A 24,686-nucleotide genomic window follows, 5' to 3' on the forward strand; every position below is an offset into this window, starting at 1 on the left:
ACACACACACACACACACACACACACACACACACACATACACACGCACACACACACACACACACACTTTTACATACACACACATACACACACACACTGTTACATACACACACACACACACACACACACACACACACACACACACACACACACACACACACACACACACACAGACTATACACAAATGGAATAAACACACACGGACTACACACACATGGACTATACAAACATGGACTATACACAGTCACATGGACTATACACAAATGGACTATACACACATGGACTATACACACATGGACTAAACACACATGGACTAAATACACACATGGACTATACACACATGGACTATACAAACATGGACTAAATACACATGGACTAAACACACATGGACTAAACACACATGGACTATACAAACATGGACTAAATACACATGGACTAAACACACATGGACTATACACACACATGGACTATACACACATGGACTATACACACATGGACTAAACACACATGGACTAAATACACACATGGACTATACACACATGGACTATACAAACATGGACTAAATACACATGGACTATACAGTCACATGGACTATACACACATGGACCATACACACATGGACTAAACACAGTCACATGGACTATACACACATCGACTATACAAACATGGACTAAACACACATGGACTAAATACACACATGGACTAAACACACATGGACTATACACAGTCACATGGACTATACACAGTCACATGGACTATACACACATGGACTATACACACATGGACTATACACACATGGACTATACACAGTCACATGGACTATACACACATGGACTATACACACATGGACTATACACACATGGACTAAACACACATGGACTAAATACACACATGGACTATACACAGTCACATCATCTAAACACACATGGACTATACACACATGGACTATACACAGTCACATCATCTAAACACACATGGACTATACACACATGGACTATACAAACATGGACTATACACACATGGACTATACACACATGGACTATACACACACGGACTATACACACATGGACTATACACACATGGACTATACACAGTCACATCATCTAAACACACATGGACTATACACACATGGACTATACACACATGGACTATACAAACATGGACTATACACACATGGACTATACACACATGGACTATACACACACGGACTATACACAAATGGACTATACACACATGGACTATACACACACATGGACTAAACACACATGGACTATACACACACATGGACTATACACACACATGGACTATACAAACATGGACTATACACAGTCACATGGACTATACACACATGGACCATACACACATGGACTAAACACAGTCACATGGACTATACACACATGGACTATACACACATGGACTAAACACACATGGACTAAATACACACATGGACTATACACAGTCATATCATCTAAACACACATGGACTATACACACATGCACTATACACAGTCACATCATCTAAACACACATGGACTATACACACATGGACTATACAAACATGGACTATACACACATGGACTATACACACATGGACTATACACACACGGACTATACACACATGGACTAAACACACACATGGACTATACACAGTCACATGGTCTATACACACATGGACTGTACACACATGGACTATATACAGTCACATGGTCTATACACACATGGACTGTACACACATGGACTAAACACACACGGACTATACACACACGGACTATACACACATGGACTATACACACATGGACTATACACACATGGACTAAACACAGTCACATGGACTATACACACACGGACTATACACACATGGACTAAACACACACATGGACTATACGCACACGGACTATACACAGTCACATGGAGTATACACACATGGACTATACACACATGGACTAAACACACACATGGACTATACACAGTCACACGGACTATACACAGTCACATGGAGTATACACACATGGACTAAACACACATGGACTAAACACACACATGGGCTATACACAGTCACACGGACTATACACAGTCACACGGACTATACACACATGGACTATACACAGTCACACGGACAATACACATATGGACTATACACACATGGACTATACACACGTGGACCACGCACACATGGACTAAACACAGACATGGACTATACACACACGGACTATACACACATGGACTAAACACACACATGGACTATACACGGTCACACGGACTATAAACACATGGACTATGCACAGTCACACGGACTATATACACATGGACTAAACACAGTCACACGGACTATACACACATGGACTAAACACAGTCACACGGACTATACACACACGGACTATACACAGTCACACGGACTATACACACATGGACTATACACAGTCACACGGACTATACACACATGGACTATACACAGTCACACGGACAATACACATATGGACTATACACACATGGACTATACACACGTGGACCACGCACACATGGACTAAACACAGACATGGACTATACACACACGGACTATACACACATGGACTAAACACACACATGGACTATACACAGTCACACGGACTATAAACACATGGACTATGCACAGTCACACGGACTATACACACATGGACTAAACACAGTCACACGGACTATACACACATGGACTAAACACAGTCACACGGACTATACACACACGGACTATACACACATGGACTATACACAGTCACACCGACTATACACACATGGACTATACACACACGGACTATACACACATGGACTATACACAGTCACACGGACTATACACACATGGACTATACACACATGGACTAAACACACATGGACTATACACACACATGGACTATACACACATGGACTATACACACATGGACTATACACACACGGACTATACACACATGGACTATACACAGTCACACGGACTATACACACACGGACTATACACACATGGACTATACACAGTCACATGGACTATACACACATGGACTATACACACATGGACTATACACACACATGGACTATACACACATGGACTATACACACACGGACTATACACACATGGACTATACACAGTCACATGGACTATACACAGTCACATGGTCTATACACACATGGACTATACACAGTCACATGGACTATACACACATGGACTATACACACATGGACTAAACACACACATGGACTATACACACACATGGACTATACACACATGGACTATACACACATGGACTATACACAGTCACACGGACTATACACACATGGACTATACACACACGGACTATACACACATGGACTAAACACACACATGGACTAAACACACACATGGAGTATACACACATGGACTATACACACACGGACTAAACACAGTCACACGGACTATACACACATGGACTATACACAGTCACACGGACTATACACACATGGACTATACACAGTCACATGGACAATACACATATGGACTATACACACATGGACTATACACACGTGGACCACGCACACATGGACTAAACACAGACATGGACTATACACACACGGACTATACACACATGGACTAAACACACACATGGACTATACACAGTCACACGGACTATAAACACATGGACTATGCACAGTCACACGGACTATACACACATGGACTAAACACAGTCACACGGACTATACACACATGGACTAAACACAGTCACACGGACTATACACACACGGACTATACACACATGGACTATACACAGTCACACGGACTATACACACATGGACTATACACACACGGACTATACACACATGGACCATACACAGTCACACGGACTATACACACATGGACTATACACACATGGACTAAACACACACATGGACTATACACACACATGGACTATACACACATGGACTATACACACATGGACTATACACACACGGACTATACACACATGGACTATACACAGTCACACGGACTATACACACACGGACTATACACACATGGACTATACACAGTCACATGGACTATACACACATGGACTATACACACATGGACTATACACACACATGGACTATACACACATGGACTATACACACATGGACTATACACACACGGACTATACACACATGGACTATACACAGTCACATGGACTATACACAGTCACATGGTCTATACACACATGGACTATACACAGTCACATGGACTATACACACATGGACTATACACACATGGACTAAACACACACATGGACTATACACACACATGGACTATACACACATGGACTATACACACATGGACTATACACACATGGACTTTACACAGTCACACGGACTATACACACATGGACTATACACACACGGACTATACACACATGGACTAAACACACACATGGACTAAACACACACATGGAGTATACACACATGGACTATACACACACGGACTATACACACATGGACTAAACACACACATGGACTATACACACATGGACTAAACACAGTCACACGGACTATACACACATGGACTATACACAAACGGACTATACACACATGGACTATAACACACGGACTATACACACACGGACTATACACACACGGACTATACACACATGGACTAAACACACACATGGACTATACACACATGGACTAAACACAGTCACACGGACTATACACACATAGACACATGCGCTGTGGCGGTCTTCGTGGCTGTGTGCGTACTGACAACAGAAGCACAACAGGTAATGTGAGCTTGTGCTTAAGGCACACACATCACATGTTGATTGATCCGCTGGCGGCAGACTCACCCTGAACCTGCTGATGAGGTCGTATCGTGTCAGAAGCTCATACATGAGGAACTTCAGAGCGTGTCCTCCTGTGGCCTCATGGAACGAGAAGACATCAAATGACCACTTATCCACTTCCTGAAACACAATCCATAGCAAACAGATCAAACATCATTATTACCTTACTCACCATTATCCCAACTCTTCATCATGTTCAGAATTTATTATCACCTTAATCACCATTATCCCAAGTCTTCATCATGTTCAGAATTCATTACCACCTTAATCACCATTATCCCAACTCTTCATCATGTCCAGAAATCATTATCACCTTAATCACCATTATCCCAACTCTTCATCATGTTCAGAAATCATTATCACCTTAATCACCATTATCCCAACTCTTCATCATGTTCAGAAATCATTATCACCTTAATCACCATTATCCCAACTCTTCATCATGTTCAGAAATCATTATCACCTTACTCACCATTATCCCAACTCTTCATCATGTTCAGAATTCATTATCACCTTACTCACCATTATCCCAACTCTTCATCATGTTCAGAAATCATTCTCACCTTACTCACCATTATCCCAACTCTTCATCATGTTCAGAAATCATTATCACCTTAATCACCATTATCCCAACTCTTCATCATGTTCAGAAATCATTACCACCTTAATCACCATTATCCCAACTCTTCATCATGTTCAGAAATCATTATCACCTTACTCACCATTATCCCAACTCTTCATCATGTTCAGAATTCATTATCACCTTAATCAACATTATCCCAACTCTTCATCATGTTCAGAAATCATTATCACCTTACTCACATTATCCCAACTCTTCATCATGTTCAGAATTCATTATCACCTTAATCAACATTATCCCAACTCTTCATCATGTTCAGAAATCATTATCACCTTACTCACCATTATCCCAACTCTTCATCGTGTTCAGCAAATCATTATCACCTTAACACCATTATATCAGCTCTTCATCTTGTTCAGAAATCAGTATCGCCTTAATAACATTTATCTCAACTCGTCTCCATGTTCAGCAGTCATTATCACCTTACTCACCATTATCTCAACTCTTCATCGTGTTCAGAATTCATTATCACCTTAATCACCATTATCTCAACTCTTCATCGTGTTCAGCAAATCATTATCACCTTAACACAATTATATCAGCTCTTCATCATGTTCAGAAATCAGTATCGCCTTAATAACACTTATCTCAAGTCTTCTCCATGTTCAGCAATCATTATCACCTTACTCACCATCATCCCAACTCTTCATCATGTTCAGAATTCATTATCACCTTAATCAACATTATCCCAACTCTTCATCATGTTCAGAAATCATTATCACCTTACTCACCATTATCCCAACTCTTCATCATGTTCAGAAATCATTATCACCTTACTCACCATTATCCCAACTCTTCATCGTGTTCAGAATTCGTTATCACCTTAATCACCTTTATCTCAACTCTTCATCGTGTTCAGCAAATCATTATCACCTTAACACCATTATATCAGCTCTTCATCATGTTCAGAAATCAGTATCGCCTTAATAACATTTATCTCAACTCTTCTCCATGTTCAGCAGTCATTATCACCTTACTCACCATTATCTCAACTCTTCATCGTGTTCAGAATTCATTATCACCTTAATCACCATTATCTCAACTCTTCATCGTGTTCAGCAAATCATTATCACCTTAACACCATTATATCAGCTCTTCATCATGTTCAGAAATCAGTATCGCCTTAATAACATTTATCTCAACTCTTCTCCATGTTCAGCAATCATTATCACCTTACTCACCATCATCCCAACTCTTCATCATGTTCAGAAATCATTATCACCTTAATCAACCATTATATTAGCTCTTCATTGTGTTCAGAAATCATTATCACCTTGATCACCATTATCTCAACTCCTCAACATGTTCAGAAGTCATTATCACCTTAATCACCATTATCTCAACTCTTCATCATGTTCAGAAATCATTATCACCTTACTCACCATTATCCCAACTCTTCATCATGTTCAGAATTCATTATCACCTTAATCAACATTATCCCAACTCTTCATCATGTTCAGAAATCATTATCACCTTACTCACCATTATCCCAACTCTTCATCATGTTCAGAAATCATTATCACCTTACTCACCATTATCCCAACTCTTCATCATGTTCAGAATTCATTATCACCTTAATCAACATTATCCCAACTCTTCATCGTGTTCAGCAAATCATTATCACCTTAACACCATCATATCAGCTCTTCATCATGTTCAGAAATCAGTATCGCCTTAATAACATTTATCTCAACTCTTCTCCATGTTCAGCAATCATTATCACCTTACTCACCATCATTCCAACTCTTCATCATGTTCAGAATTCATTATCACCTTAATCAACATTATCCCAACTCTTCATCATGTTCAGAAATCATTATCACCTTACTCACCATTATCCCAACTCTTCATCGTGTTCAGAATTCGTTATCACCTTAATCACCTTTATCTCAACTCTTCATCGTGTTCAGCAAATCATTATCACCTTAACACCATTACATCAGCTCTTCATCATGTTCAGAAATCAGTATCGCCTTAATAACATTTATCTCAACTCTTCTCCATGTTCAGCAGTCATTATCACCTTACTCACCATTATCTCAACTCTTCATCGTGTTCAGAATTCATTATCACCTTAATCACCATTATCTCAACTCTTCATCGTGTTCAGCAAATCATTATCACCTTAACACCATTATATCAGCTCTTCATCATGTTCAGAAATCAGTATCGCCTTAATAACATTTATCTCAACTCTTCTCCATGTTCAGCAATCATTATCACCTTACTCACCATCATCCCAACTCTTCATCATGTTCAGAAATCATTATCACCTTAATCAACCATTATATTAGCTCTTCATTGTGTTCAGAAATCATTATCACCTTGATCACCATTATCTCAACTCCTCAACATGTTCAGAAGTCATTATCACCTTAATCACCATTATCTCAACTCTTCATCATGTTCAGAAATCATTATCACCTTACTCACCATTATCCCAACTCTTCATCATGTCCCGAAATCATTATAACCTTAATCATCATTATCTCAGCTCTTCATCATGTTCAGAAATCATTATCACCTTAATAACCATTATCTCAACTCTCCATCGTGTTCAGAAACTGTTATTACCTTAATCACCATTATCTCAACTTGTAATTTTTTTCAGAAATCATTATCACCTTAATCATCATTATCTCAGCTCTTCATCATGTTCAGAAATCATTATCACCTTAATCACCATTATCTCAACTTGTCATTGTTTTCAGAAATCATTATCACCTTACTCACCATCATCCCAACTCTTCATCATGTTCAGAAATCATTATCACCTGAATCAACTATTATATTATCATCATTATCACCTTAATCAACCATTACATTAGCTCTTCATTGTGTTCAGAAATCATTATCACCTTGATCACCATTATCTCAACTCCTCAACATGTTCAGAAATCATTATCACCTTAATCACCATTATCTCAACTCTTCATCATGTTCAGAAATCATTGATCGTCAATATTTCAAATCTTCATCATGTTCAGAAATAATTATCACCTGAATCACCACTATCTCAGCTCTTCATCGTGTTTAGAAATCATTATAACCTTAATCACCATTACCTCAGCTCTTCATCACGTTCAGAAATCAGTATCACGTTAATCACCTCTATCTCAGCTCTTCATCGTGTTTAGACATCATTATAACCTTAATCACCATTATCTCAGCTCTTCATCGTGTTCAGAAATCATTATAACCTTAATCACCATTACCTCAGCTCTTCATCACGTTCAGAAATCAGTATCACGTTAATCACCACTATCTCAGCTCTTCATCGTGTTTAGAAATCATTATAACCTTAATCACCATTATCTCAGCTCTTCATCACGTTCAGAAATCAGTATCACGTTAATCACCCTTATCTCAACTCTTCATCTTGTTGAGACATCATTATCAACTTAATACACATTAATTCAACTCTTCATCATGTTCAGAAATCTTTTTCACATTAATCGTCAATATCTCAACCCCTCATCATGTTCACAAATCATTATGACCTTAATCACCATTATCTCAAATCTTGTTCATGTTCAGAAATCATTATCACCTTAACCCACTCTTGTGCAGCCGCATTGTCAAGACTGGGCCCAGCCGGCTCCACCACCTGACCCAACGTGACGACCTTTACCTGGCAGAACAGCTTTGACACAGTGGGTCTGATGTCACAGAACGTGTCCATACGCCCACCATAGACCACCGGCTCTTTTAGAAACCAGCTCAGAGAGTCAGAACAGCCCGTTCTCTCCTTCTTAGACATGTTCCACACTCTCATGAGCCCACGATAAAAAAACAGGCAACCCGTTGAGGTTTGAGTTGTTACTATCCATTAAAAACAAAGGCAAGTCTATTCCGAGTCCAAAACAACATTGAATTATTGCACAGGCTGCTGGTCTCCACACTAAGTCTCTAGAGACTCATGATTATTATTTATATCCATAAGCAGGACTGACGACACAGAAGACATCTATTGGCAGCTGTATGAGATAACCACTACATAACCTGACCCTAAACTTAACCACTGCCTCACCTTTATATCATTAATATTCATAAATCAAGGCGGAAGTTTCCCACTGTAGTCTGAAAAACATCTGCAGTGTCTCATCCAGACGGTGAAGGCACCTCATCACACATCAGCACCTTGTCAACAGTGTCAATATCTCATCTCATCTCATCTCATCTCATCTCATCTTCAGCCTCTTCTCCGGGGTCGGGTCGCGGTGGCAGCAAGCTAAGCAGGGCACTCCAGATGTCCCTCTTCCCAGCAACGCCCTCCAGCTCCTCCTGGGGGATCCCAAGGCGTTCCCAGGCCAGATTGGACATGTAGACCCTCCAGCGAGTTCTGGGTCTACCCCGGGGTCTCCTCCCAGGTGGCCGTGCCCGGTAAACCTCCAAAGGAAGGAGCCCAGGAGGCATCCTGATTAGATGCCCGAATCACCTCAACTGGCTCCTTTCGACGTGAAGCAGCAGCGGCTCTACTCCGAGCTCCCTCCGGATGTCCGAGCTCCTCACCCTATCTCTAAGGCTGAGCCCAGACACCCTACGGAGGAAACTCATTTCAGCTCCTTGTATCCGCCATCTCACCCTTTCGGTCACTACCCACAGCTCATGACCATAGGTGAGGGTTGGAACCAAGACTGGCTGGTGAATTGGGAGCTCCCTCCTCATCACAACGGTCCGGTACAACGTCGGCATGAGTTGAACATGTTTACAGTACATGTCTCTATTAGTCAGCCAGCTAACACAGACAAACTAGTGTATGTGCCAGCAAATTAAGTCAATGTAAAGTTAGCGCACCAACATACAAGACCGAAAATCAATGTATGCAAACCAATACACAACTCAACAAACCAATACACAACTCAACAACCAATACACAACTCAACAAGCCAATATATTTGCCAGTGACCTGATATATGTATATATATATATATATGTGTGTGTGTGTGTGTGTGTGTGTGTACACCATGCTATAAGCTGATGATTGCTTATAGCATGAAACAGGCTTGTACTGTCTCATAGAAAAGGTACTTGACTAACTGGATTATATATATATATATATATATATATATATATATATATATATATATATATATATATATATATATCTCAACAGGAATACAGGAAAAAAGATGTGCGTGGTGCACTCATCAGCTGCTAATGTTTTTTCCCAAAGAATCACTCAGCTACCTTGCTCAGCGTCAAGCCCCTCATGTCGGTTGGATAGCGACCAATCAGATGGGGAAACATTCAAATTATAACAGCCAATGGGGTAGGCACTTATGATGCACAGCAACCAATGGAGGGGTAGAGAACATTCCAACCAGTGGGGCAAGGGACTGGGGTTTGTTTTGAAACTCATTAAGGGGCCAGGGCACTGTTGAATAGGCATACAATAAAGATGTAACAAGGTCACTTATGGGAATTATATAGTGGAGTGGTGTTGGGGCACAGCTGGGAGGACGGGTAGTTACAAAACATATTTAAAAAACCCATATTTAAAATAGCATATTAAAAAAGCACATTTTAAAAAACCTAATAAATGTCCTATGTGTATCATCTAATGGGGGGGGGGATAATAAAGACATTTTACTTGTAGTTACAAAGGAGACATGTTTTTCGGGGTGTCTACAGCTGGTGGCCAATTAGTTTCTACTATTCAAGGTGGACATATCAGGTCAGCAAATAATAAAATACTTCTCTGCCAAGCACAGGTCACATCTTTTACCTCTAACTGAATATGCACTACTCTTTGTAAGGGTTTTCCATGAGACAGAGTAACGGATATTCCTGTCTACCAATGACCACATGTGGCGGCTTAAGGCCGCTGCATTTCTTGCATGTTCAGGTCTGAAGCTACTCATATGGGCATTAAACCTCATTTTAAAAGGGTCCTCTCTTAGTCCCACGTGGGTTTCCACACTGCAGTTGACTAAACACCGATGCCCGGTAGATGACGCCCTCTGTCTGGCATTTTCCTTCAAGAGGACACGAGGCCTTAGCACGGCAGTTGCAGTTGGAGGTGTTGGGTTGTGGTGAGGGGGTGTGTGCCTTGGTCATGATGCTTGTGTGGTGGGAGGAAATAACCTGCTGAACATCTGGCATGCAGCTGTAGCTCATTTTGACTGTGTTTCTGTTGAACATTTTCCTCAATGGATGGTGTGGGGTAAAGCACTCATCCAAAAGCTTGACAAATAGTTTTCCAATATTAGAGGCCACACGGTGTCGCTGTAGGAGGATTATACCGGGTGGTGCTCCACCTTCTGCTGCAGCTTTTTTCTTTTCTTTTCTGCTGACTGTCACTAGTTGGTGGTGGATTGTACTTAAGTCTGAAATTATATGCTCATGTTTGTAAGGCTTCCTGGTAGGGGTGGGTAGGGGGGGGGGGCTTCATTAAAGATGGCTTTGCTGGATGATAAACATGAGAGTCTCTTGTTTATGCTCACTGGGGTATTTTTCCAGATGGAGGGTGGATGACTGCTTTCTCTGTGGACGTATTGCAGTATGTGGTTGGGCTTCATGTATGGCCTGTACGGGCCATTTCTAGGGTCTCATGAGGTGTCGAGGAAGTCAATGTGGTTTTTGTTAGCCTCAACTGTAATTTTTAGTCCATTGTTTGCAAATATGGTACACATTTTAAAAAAGACATAAAAAAGAAAATGTGCAGGCCGACAACCCAGTAGACTTTTTCAAACGAAAAGAACGACATCTGGCCAGGCAGTCGGCCACTGTCGGGCCGCGAGCTACGGTTTCTGAACGGGCACTGAAGGCGTCCTTTCCGGCCTCATACCACATTGCCCGTGCTAAGGAACCGCACACAGCTGGAGAAGAATTAATTCTACCAGCTACCAAAGATATTGTCAGAGAATTGCTTGGCGAGGATGCCGCCAGCAAAATCAACACCGCACCACTCTCCGGCAAGTCCACGAGTCGGCGGATAGGTGACATGGCCCAGGACGGGTCCGTTGAGCTTTTGGAACAGGTGAGAGCCAGCGAGTATGTTGCACTTCAGCAGGACGAGAGCACGGACGTGTCCAATGCTGCACAACTGCTCGTCTACATCCGATTCATTTCCCAGGAAAGCTTTGTCGAGGAAATGTTATTCCGCAAGGCACTTGAAGGTAGGACCCCTGGAAAAGACATTTTCCAAGTTTCAGATGAGTGCATTGAATCAAATGGACTTGACCGGTATGGTTGTGTGTGTATGTGTGGAGGGGGGGGGGGTGTTCTGACGGGGCAGCGTCCATGACCGGCCAGAAGGGTGGAGTGACAGCCTTCATCAAGCAGAAGGCCCCCAATGCCACTGCCACGCACGGCATGCTCCACCGCGAGGCGCTCGTAGCGAAACGGATGGATGGGGAACTCCATCAGGTATTACAGGACGTTATGCACATCGTCCATGTCAGAAAAGCGCGCCCCCTGAAACACCGCCTGCTCGCTCTTGTGTGTAACAACATGGGCACTAGATTTCAGGGTTTGCTGCTCCACTCCAACGTACGCTGGCTTTCATGGGGGGGGGGGGGCTGTTCTCAGCCGCGTATTGGAGCTGCGAAGGGAAATGGCTGAATTCCTCTGGTCTGAAAAGCATCAGCTGCTGGCAGACTGTTTTTCAGATGCATGGTGGATTCAGAAACTCGCATGTTTGTCGGACACTTTCCAGCGTGTAAATAAACTGAACCAGAGCATGCAGGGGCGCCATACATACATAATCCATGTCCAGGACAAAGTTCCCGCTTTTTCCACGAAAATCACGTTGTGGTCGAGCAAACTCCAGGAAGGAGTGACAGAGATGTTCCCACATCTTCACCAAGAGCTGCTGCCATCCGGTGTGGATTCAGGCACCATCTCACCACTTATCCCATCCCACCTGGAGCACATGCAGGGATATTTCAAAGACTCTTTCCCTGACCTTGACAATTCCCACCAAGACTGGATCAGAGACTCCTTTGCACCTGGAGTAGGTGCCAGTCTGGATATGAAGTCCCAAGAGGAACTCATTGATATGTCAAATTCAGGGGAATTGAAGATGAAATGTGACACTCTTTCACTCCATGAGTACTGGCTGTATTGAGGATGGCCTGTCCTACCCTGGCCGATAGGGCAGTCACATCCCTTCTTCCATTTGCCACCACACACCCCTGTGAGTCAGCATTCTCAGCACGCAAAGCACTGAAAACAAAGCACACAGCACACCTGCAAGTGGACAATGACACGCCTATGGCACTCACAAACCTAAAACCCGGGACTGATACACAGTGTAGGAGCCACCAAGCCCACCCTCCCCACTAGTGAGGCACACACACACACACACACACACACACACACACACACACACACACACACACACACACACACACACACACACACACACACACACACACAACGAACAATAAGAAAGAACATTAGAGAAAGAAAGAATGTTGAACATTGTAAAACAGAATGACAGGATGTTTATATAATAGAAAGAAATATTGAATATAACATTAATAACATGAAAGACAATTACTGAAAGAGAAATGTTGAATATTGTAAAACAGAATGACAGAATGTGTCACATATCGGGAAAGAACCCAAAAGCAGACGGGACAACCAGGTAAGGGAAGAATCCAGTCTTTCTTGAAGTGACCGATCTCAGGGGTAGGGCAGGAGGTGGCTCTGTGGCAGGTAGGCAGGCAGGCAGAAGTCCATGATTGGCGACGTTTCAGCGAAGACTGGTCCATAGTGGAGGCCTTTTAAGGGTGAGGGCGATTGCTTGATGGCCAGCTGGTGTGCCGGGGTGAAGGAGGGGTCAGCAGGTGTCAGCTGGTGTAGCAGGTGTCGCAGGTGTCAAGCGCGATTGCTTTGATGTCAAGGGCGAGGGGTTGTGACAGTACCCCCCCTCCGAGGGGCGCCACCGGGCCACCTACCAGACCCATCAGGGTGCGTCCTGTGGAAGTCCCGGACGAGGTTGCGTCCAGGACAAGGCGACGAGGGACCCAACACCTCTCTTCCGGGCCATATCCCTCCCAGTCCACGAGATACTGCAGTCCGCGACCGCGGCGACGAGAGTCCAGGAGACGACGAACGGTGTAAGCCGGATGATCGTTGATCATACGAGGAGGTGGGGGCGGGGGGGGCGGAGGAACTAGAGGGCTGGTAGAGACAGGTTTGAGGCAGGACACATGGAAGGAAGGGTGAACCCAGAGAGTGCGGGGCAGCTTCAGACGGACCACAGAGGGGTTAATGACTTTGACAATGGGAAAGGGACCAATATACCTGGGGGACAGTTTTTTAGCGTCTGATCTCAAGGGTAGATCCTTGGTAGAGAGCCATACCTGGTCACCGGGGGAGTAGTCCGGAGCAGGGGTGCGATGACGATCCGCCAAGCGCTGGTAACGGCCGGAGGCCCTGAGCAGTGCAGCACGGGCTTGCCGCCAGGTCCTACAGCACCGACGGACATGGGCCTGGACAGACGGAACCGGAATGTCTACCTCTTGAGAAGGAAAAAGGGGGGGCTGATAGCCATAGAGGCATTGAAAAGGGGACAACCCAGTAGCAGACGATGGCAAGGTGTTATGGCACCAGACAGCGGAGAACAGTCTCCAATACCTGGTTGGCCCTCTCAGCCTGGCCATTGGTCTGAGGATGGAACCCCGATGACAGGCTGACGGTGGCACCGATGGCAGAGCAGAAAGCCTTCCAGACAGCAGAAGTGAACTGGGGGCCACGGTCAGACGCTATATCACGGGGTAGACCGTGGACCCGGAAAACCTCCCTGACCAGCAGATCCGCAGTCTCTCGGGCCGAAGGCAGTTTAGACAAGGGCACAAGGTGAACAAATTTACTGAAACGATCAACAACAGTCAGTACAACAGTGTTACCATTGGAGGCGGGCAGACCAGAGACGAAATCCAAGGACAGATGCGACCAGGGACGGTGTGGAACAGGCAGGGGACGCAGCAGACCGGCACTGGCCCGAGTGGAGGGCTTATTCTGGGCACAAACAGGACAGGCAGAAACAAAAGACCCAGTATCCTCCGTCATGGAAGGCCACCAGAACCGCCTACGGAGGAAGGCTAGGGTACGGGTTACTCTAGGATGGCAGGTAAGTTTGGAAGAGTGAGCCCACTGCAACACACTAGATTTAACAGCATCTGGAACAAACAAGCGCCCAGGGGGACCGTTACCTGGGTCGGGCTGAGTCTGTTGTGCTGCCATGACCTCCCTTTCAATGTTCCAGGTGACAGCCGCAGCCGCAACCACACAGGTAGAGGGAACGATGGTGTCAGGTTGGAGCTTGGGCTCAGACTCCTCCCCATGCACACGAGACAGAGCATCGGGCTTGGCATTCCTGGAGCCAGGTCTGTACGTCAAAGAAAAATTAAAATGACCAAAAAAGAGCGCCCACCTGGCTTGGCGCGCGGTGAGTCGCTTTGCTGACTGGATGTATTCCAGGTTCTTATGGTCAGTCCACACTATAAAAGGAAGCTCAGACCCCTCCAGAAAATGTCGCCATTTCTCCAGTGCCAATTTCACTGCCAGGAGCTCACGATTCCCCACATCGTAGTTCCTTTCAGCTGGGGAGAGACGGTGAGACAGGAAGGCACAGGGGTGTGTCTTGCCATCCTCACTGGGGCGCTGAGAAAGGACCGCCCTCACCCCAATCTCAGAGGCGTCCACTTCTACAACGAACTGCTTGGTTGGGTCTGGCTGGATGAGGATAGGAGCTGTGGTGAAGCGGTGCTTGAGGGCTTGGAAAGCTGCCTCTGCTACAGGGCTCCACAGGAACGGTCTGGAGGTGGAGGTAAGAACGGTTAGTGGGGCCGCAACACGGCTGTAATTGCGGATGAACCGTCTGTAGAAGTTGGCAAAACCGAGAAACCTCTGAAGCTGTTTATGGCTGGTCGGGCTTGGCCACTCAAGAACCGCTCTGACCTTGGCGGGGTCCATTCTCACCTGCCCATCGGCCACGATGTAGCCCAGGAAGGTGACTGAAGGGGCATGGAATTCGCACTTCTCTGCTTTTACGAAAAGGCGGTTCTCCAGTAGCCGTTGAAGGACTTGGCGGACGTGCATGACATGCTCTGACAGGTCTCTGGAAAAAATCAGGATATCATCTAGGTAAACAAAAACGAAACGATCCAACATGTCATGTAGGACGTCATTGACCAGACTCTGGAAGACAGCTGGGGCATTAGTGAGACCAAACGGCATCACCAGATATTCAAAATGCCCCAGGGGGGTGTTGAAGGCAGTCTTCCATTCATCTCCGTCTCGAACCCAGACCAGGTGGTAAGCATTGCGGAGGTCTAGTTTAGTGAACACTGTGGCTCCCTGGAGAGAATCAAAAGCAGAAGTCATGAGGGGCAGAGGGTACTTATTCTTGACTGTGATGTTATTGAGGCCTCTATAGTCAATACACGGCCGGAGGGTTTTGTCCTTCTTGGCCACAAAGAAGAACCCCGCACCAAGGGGTGATGATGACGGGCGAATAAGACCAGCAGCCAAGGAGTCCTTGATGTACCTCTCCATGGACTCCCGCTCAGGCTTGGAGAGGCTATATAGACGACTGCTGGGGAGGGGAGCGCCTGGCAGCAGGTCAATAGCGCAATCATAGGGGTGATGAGGAGGCAGGGAGAGAGCTTGCTGCTTGTTGAACACGGCTTGGAGGTCATGGTACTCTGGAGGCACCAGTGACAGGTCAGAGGTCTCAGAGCTTGACACCTGACAGGGGACAGACTGAGGCAGAGCAGACTGGAGGCATATAGCATGACAGACGGGACTCCAACTTGAAATTCTGGCCGATGACCAATCAATATGGGGACTATGCTTAACCAGCCAGGGATGAACAAGTAAAATGGGAACAAATGAAGAATTGATAACGAAAAAACTTAGCTCCTCTTGATGGTTTCCCGACAACAGGAGGCGCACAGGCTCGGTCTTAGAGGTTATCCGGGCCAGGAGACGTCCATCCAGGGCATTAGCTTCAAGAGGCTGGTCCAGACTCACAGTGGCAAGACCTAACTGCTTCACAACACTTGCATCCAAAAAGCTTTCATCAGCTCCAGAGTCAATTAAAGCCAAAAGTTTAGTGGACTGACCTTTAAAACTGATGGTATCTTGCAACTGGGTACGTGGATGAGGAGACAGAGGGCAGACAGTTGGGCTCACGAGGATCCTCCCCCTCCCTCGTGAGCCTGCTAGTTTGACGGACGGTGAGGGCAGGAGGCGAGAAAGTGACCAGGCTGACCACAATACAAGCAGCTGTTCTCGGTGATGCGGTGTTGACGCTCCTCCAGGTCGAGCCGGAAGCGGCCGAGTTGCATCGGCTCCGAAGCTGGGGAAGAGTCACGCCTCGGGCTTTCTCGGAGGACGTCAGCCTCAGTCGAGCGAGCTCGGCCCCCAGCGTTTGGAGGTGTGGCCCGGGGTAAGTTGTGACCAGGAAAGCAGCGCGTCCTCTCTCGCCTCCGCTCCCAGAGACGGTTGTCCACACGAATGGCCAGGGTAACCAATTCCTCCAACCCTCCAGGCTCGGGGTAGGAAACCAATTCGTCCTTTATGGATTCGCTCAGACCGTTGGAAAAGCCGGCCTGGAGGGACTCGTTGTTCCATCTGCTCTCCGCTGATAGCGTACGGAACTCAACTGAGTAGTCAGCGACGCTGCGGGAACCCTGGCGGAGAGAGATCAGTCTTTTTGAAGCATCCTTTCCCTGCACGTGATGATCAAAAACCTGGCGAAAAGCAGTGGTGAACTCAGCGCAGGATGAGGAAGCGGAGGCCCGCATCTCCCACACCGCTGTAGCCCAATCCAGAGCGCTTCCCCGGAGAAGACCCACGATGTAAGCGACTTTGGCTCCATCCGTGGTATATGACTGGGGCTGCTGGTTAAACACAATCTCACACTGCATCAAAAAAGGGCGACAAAGTCCAAAATCTCCATCATACTTATCGGGCGGGGCAACCCATGGTTCCTTAGCCGAAGTTGATGGCGCTGGGGGTGGCGGAGCTGGAGGGGTGGATCCCGGGCTAGCAGAGGCACCAAGTTGGGTCTGGATTCCGGAGATCTTTGAGCTGAGCCCACGGAGGGCGTCAGCCATCCCCTGTAGCACCTGGCTGTGCTGGCCGAGGACCGATTCCTGGTCGGCTACAGCCTGGCAGACCGTGGCCAGGTCTGTGGTGGAATGGTCTGCTGGGTCCATAGTGGCTGGAACGTACTGTCACGTATCGGGAAAGAACCCAAAAGCAGACGGGACAACCAGGTAAGGGAAGAATCCAGTCTTTATTGAAGTGACCGATCTCGGGGGTTGAGCAGGAGGTGGCTCTGTGGCAGGTAGGCAGGCAGGCAGAAGTCCATGAATGGCGACGTTCCAGCGAAGACTGGTCCATAGTGGAGGCCTTTTAAGGGTGAGGGCGATTGCTTGATGGCCAGCTGGTGTGCCGGGGTGAAGGGGGGGTCAGCAGGTGTCAGCTGGTGTAGCAGGTGTCAGCTGGTGTAGCAGGTGTCAAGGGCGATCGCTTTGATGTCAAGGGCGAGAGGCTGTGACAGAATGTTTATATAGTGGAAAGAAATATTGAATATAACTTTAATAATAAGAAAGAACGTTACAGAAAGAAAGACATGTTGAACATTGTAAAACAGAATGACAGAATGGTTTTATAGTAGAAAGAAATATGGAATATAACATTAATAATAAGAAAGAACATTAGAGAAAGAAAGAAATGTTGAATATTGTAAAACAGAATGACAGAATGGTTTTATAGTAGAAAGAAATATTGAATATAACATTAATACTATGAAAGACAATTACAGAAAGAAAGAAATGTTGAACATTGTAAAACAGAATGACAGAATGTTTATATAACAGAAAGCAATATTGAATATAACATTAATACTATGAAAGACAATTACTGAAAGAGAAATGTTGAATATTGTAAAACAGAATGACAGAATGTTTATATAGTAGAAAGCAATATTGAATATAACATTAATAATAAGAAGGACAATTACTGAAAGAGAAATGTTGAACATTGTATGACAGAATGACAGAATGTTTATATAGTAGAAGGCAATATTGAATATTACATTAATAATAAGAAAGAACATTAGAGAAAGAAAGAATGTTGAACATTGTAAAACAAAATGACAGAATGTTTATATAACAGAAAGTAATATTGAATATAACATTAATAATAAGAAAGACAATTACTGAAAGAGAAATGTTGAACATTGTAAAACGGGGAGAAATGACACTGGATTTTACAATAAAAAAGAAAGAAACATTCAATAGTAATTTGGGGAAATTAAATGAATAATAAGAAAGAAAAAATACTGAGAGAAAGAACTGTTGATGAATATTGTAAAGCACAAATGACAATGAATGTTTGGTTAATAAAAGAAAGAATATTGACTATAACACAACTGAGAAATTATTTGAAATGTACATTAAATTAATATTGCATTCATAAAAATAAGGAAATATTAAGAAGCTGTATGTTTGATTCTTTATATTTGCCATTGTAATTTAATTTTTCTTAAGCCATGTCGCAATAGGGGTTCCCCCAGCCAGAGGCTGGGGCTATTACGGGGTCCTTGGCAGGGAACAGTTTGGGAACCCCTGCCTTAACCCATTGGTTGTAATGTTTTCTACCCGTCCATTGGTTGCTGTGCATCATAAGTGCCTACCCCAATGGCTGTTATAATTTTAATGTTTCCCCATCTGATTGGTCGCTGTCCAACCGACATGAGGGGCGTGCCGCTGGGCAGCGTAGCGGGTGGACTCTTTGTGAAAAAAACATCAGCAGCTGATGAGCACCAGACGCACCAAACAGGCCTGTACTGCTATGCACGCACATCTTTTTTCCTGTATCCGTGTTGACACACACACACACACACACACACATACATACACACACACACATATGTATATATATATATATATGTCTGTATATATATGTCTGTGTATATATGTGTGTGTATATATATATATATATATATATATATATATATATATATATATATTTTTTTTTTTTTTTTTTTTGCAACAAATTCAGGGGGGTAGCCGGGGAACCGTCGCCACAGCTGGGACGCGAACCCGTATCTCCCGCACCGCGGGCGATAGTGTTAACCAGTCGACTAAAGGGTCCGGGTCTACTTACCCATGCATATAGTATGTACACACACCAGCCGCCCATATAGTTTAACATCAAATCAAGCTATATGCCCACAAGTCAAACGACATGTTTAGTGAACGGCCGCCCATATGTAGGTATTGATGCAGACACACATACCTTCAGAGCTGCCAGAGCAGAGCGAGGGGAAGTCAGTCCCACCGTGTTGGACGTCCGTCTGTACATTCTGATTACATGTGCACACACACACACACACACACACACACACACACACACACACACACACACATTTAGAAAGAGCTGAGCCCACTTTTTGTTACAGAGAAAGAGTCACAGGCATAAGTACACTACTGGATTCAAACAGACAGTGATGGACACACACACACACACACACACACACACACACACACACACACACACACACACACACACACACACACACACACACACACACACACACACACACACAGACCAGATCACACAATACACACACACACACGCACACACACACACACACACACACACACACACACACACACACACACAGACCAGATCACACAATACACACACACACACGCACACACACACACACACACACACACACACACACACACACACACAGACCAGATCACACAATACACACACACACACGCACACACACACACAGATACACTCTCTCTCTCTCTCTCTGAAGCAGAGCTCCAGCTCCATCTCCATGGAAACAGTCTAAACAGCAGGATATGTGTGTCATTTCCTGCATCATTCACTGCAGCACCCTGTCGGCAGCTGTAACTGCATACAGGAGAATGGGACTGATCATCAACACCCAAAAGACAGAGGTAATCTGTCAGTCGACTGCTGGTCTCCCAAGCCACCCAACAACCTTCACAGCAGAAGGGCAACACCTGGCCACTATTCCTGCCTTCAAATATCTGGGAAGAATGCTACCTGACTCCTGCACAATGGACGATGAGATTCAGCACCGCCTCAAACAAGCCTCAACATCTTTTGGTCGTCTAAGGAGGAAGGTTTAACAGAACAGCAACCTCAGTCTCCACGCCAAGGTGTTTGTTTACAGGGCAGTGTGCATCTCCACACTACTCTATGGATGTGAGGCATGGACCATCTACAGCCACCATCTCAGAAGCCTGGAGGCCTTCCATGTGAGATGTCTCCCGAGGATCCTCGGCAGGACTTGGGAGGACAGAGTGCCACACACAGAGGTGTTGGAGCAGGCAGGCAGCTGCAGTGTGGAGTCTACCCTAAACCACCATCAACTCAGGTGGCTTGGGCATGTCATTCACATACCCAGCCAATGACTCCCACATAAAATCCTCTACGGCCAACTACACCTTGGTCAACGCACTGCTGGTGGGCAGAAGAAGCGGTTGAAAGACCAAATGAAGACCACTGAAAAGATGCCAGATCAACCCCTCTTCTTTGGAGGAACTTGCCTCCTGCTCTACCACCTGGCTCTCTCACATCTCAGAGGGAGTGAAGTATATGGAAAACCACTGCACACAACAATGTGTAGCAAAGCGTGCGAAGAGGCATGCTCGCAAAGCTACCCCTGACCCCTCCAGCGCCACTTTTACTTTTACATGCCCGGTCTAGAGTTGCAAGTATGCATCCAAGATTGGACTATTCAGCCACCAAAGGACTAACAAATAGGAGAAGATGGTCGCTCGCTGGAGCCACTAAGCTAACATCAATACATCATCATCACATCATCAGGCCCATGTACCCACCAACCATATCAGACCACATCATTGCATCATCAGGCCCATGTACCCACCAACTATATCAGACCACATCATTACATCATCAGGCTCATGTACCCACCAAACATATCAGACCACATCATTATATCATCAGGCTCATGTACCCACCAAACATATATAATAATTAACAATATCAGACCACATCATAAAACATGATAATAATCAACCATATCAGACCATATAATTAAACATGATAATTTCAGTTTTCTGTAGATGGAAGGGACTTAATCTAACAATATCAGACCACATCATTAAACATGATAATAATTTCAGGTTTCTACAGATGGAAGGGACTCAGTCTGCAAGGCATCATCATCATCATCAACATGAAGAGAGAGACCATGATGAATAACATCCTTGTGGTTTCTGACTGGTGACAGGTGATGAACACCTGAGACACGGTGGCCTGACTCTCATCCAGAGTGATGTCAGCAGATGTCCAGTCACAGACTAGGACAGAGATCTTCAACAGGGGGTCTGCGACCCCTAGGGGGTCCTCAGAGTTACCACAAGGGGTCTTATTTGAGCCCTAACTTTTTTTCTTCCAAAAGTATGTCCGGGAATACAGATTAACATAAATACAACCTATAAGATACATCTTCCTGTTCGTTAAAAAAACAACAACACTGAAGATACCCATGAATCCTCGTGCAATAATGTGATCACCCTGAAAGCCGGTAGCTAGCTATCCTATGCTAAACTACTCTATGTGCGGAGCCAATAAAACACTGGAAATAACTGCATGCCATATTAGCCAAATAGGTACGTATTATTAGCCCAAGTATACGGCCATTCTTACAGTACTGTGCTCTACAATGGATCGCTTTGTAACTTCTCGACCAAGAAACTCTGACAGACCCTGCACTTCATCACTGACCACTAGTGAAAGTTCAGAGGATGAGGCTAATGCACCTGCTAACAGCCATGCTCCAACTGCTGCTACGCACAAACGAGAGAAGACCCGAAAATATTCAGAGAATAATCTCAAGTCTGGATTTACCTTTAAAGAGACTGAGGGCGTTGAATTACCAGTGCGTGTCATCTACTCTGCTGTGCTGTCAAACCAAAGCATGAAGCCATCAAAGCTGCAGCGCCACCTGGAGACAACCCATACTCTCTTGGAAGAGAAACCAGCGGGACTCTTTCAGGCCCGTCTCAAATCTCTCAAAGGCCAACAGACATGGACGAGACAATCAGCTAAAGTTGGTGAGCTAGCTTCGAAAGCCTCTAATCAAGCTGCTCTTCGGACCGCTCAGAACAAGAAGCCATACACAACTTCAGAGGATGTAATATTGCCTGCAGCCAGTGATATGTGCAAAACAATGTCTGGGAATGGCGAGTACGTTAATAACTGAAAAGTATTCTGTTGTCGGACACAACCATTGCTCGCTGTATTGATGACATGGCATCTGATGTGAGGGTGCCACTAGTAGAGAAACCGAGGTTGGCAGAGGCTTTTCTGTTACAACTGGATGAATCCACGAAGGTGTCACAAAATAATTAGACAAAAAAGTTCTATAAATATATGAATCTGTCAATAATGATTATTTTAATGGCTTAGCATTGTATGCACCATTACAAAGTACTTTTACACATGCCACTACATGCCACCCTACACTTTATTGTTGCCACTGTTTAATACACCACACACAATTTTATACGATATGTAATAGGGGGTCCCTCCGCCATGTCTCTATCAGCCAAGGGGTCCTTGGCCTGAAAAACGTTGAAGACCTCTGGACTAGGAGATGCTGGTCCACAGCAGAGACACAACAACAGTTGCCATGGTGATGGTAGCAGTACTTGCATCAAGGAAGTCATTTCATATGCAAATGACATGGCACAGGCACAGGGCGCCACATGCTGTGACGTGTGGGCTGTCTACATGGACACGACTCAGTACTGTCAGCTTCATGACTGCCATGTTATTATCATCTCTGCTGTGTTGTATTCAAACTACATTACCTCATATTCAGCCAACCAATCACTTTTCCAGCCCCTGTATCTCCCTTCTGCCCATCACCCCACACTCTGGACTGTTGTACAGTCACACACACTTACAGTCTGTTTCTTTCAGTCATCAGTAGTTCATCTCTCTCTCTCTCTCTCTCTCTCTCTCTCTCTCTCTCTCTCTCTCTCTCTCTCTTTACCTTTCTACAAATATCCCAGCCTGCACTGCATGGACGATGCTCCTGAACCTTGGCTTCTCTTCATGACGACGTTTAGCCACGCCCATCTTCCTGCTGAAGGTAGACGCCAGCCATTCACGTACTTCACTGGGTACTGACTCCACCTGCAGGGCGCTGAGCTCATCCTCAGTGTCCAGCAGGCGTCTAGAGACAGAACAGTTA

The 24,686-nt window shown here is 44.8% G+C and overlaps 1 protein-coding gene across 1 annotated transcript in view; it reads right to left on the reverse strand.

The window, feature by feature from the left end:
- Nucleotides 1–24,686, reverse strand: part of pde1a (phosphodiesterase 1A, calmodulin-dependent) — an 88,676-nt gene that overhangs the window by 54,588 nt on the left and 9,402 nt on the right. The window contains exons 3-5 of the mRNA XM_056288977.1: nt 24,486–24,668; nt 20,714–20,780; nt 4,810–4,926 (exon numbers count right to left, since the gene is read on the reverse strand). Of these exons, the coding sequence (XP_056144952.1) occupies nt 4,810–4,926; nt 20,714–20,780; nt 24,486–24,668 (367 nt within the window). The remainder of the gene's footprint in view (nt 1–4,809; nt 4,927–20,713; nt 20,781–24,485; nt 24,669–24,686) is intronic.

This window comes from Lampris incognitus, chromosome 11, assembly GCF_029633865.1.
Source record: "Lampris incognitus isolate fLamInc1 chromosome 11, fLamInc1.hap2, whole genome shotgun sequence".
Taxonomy (NCBI): Eukaryota; Metazoa; Chordata; class Actinopteri; order Lampriformes; family Lampridae; genus Lampris; species Lampris incognitus.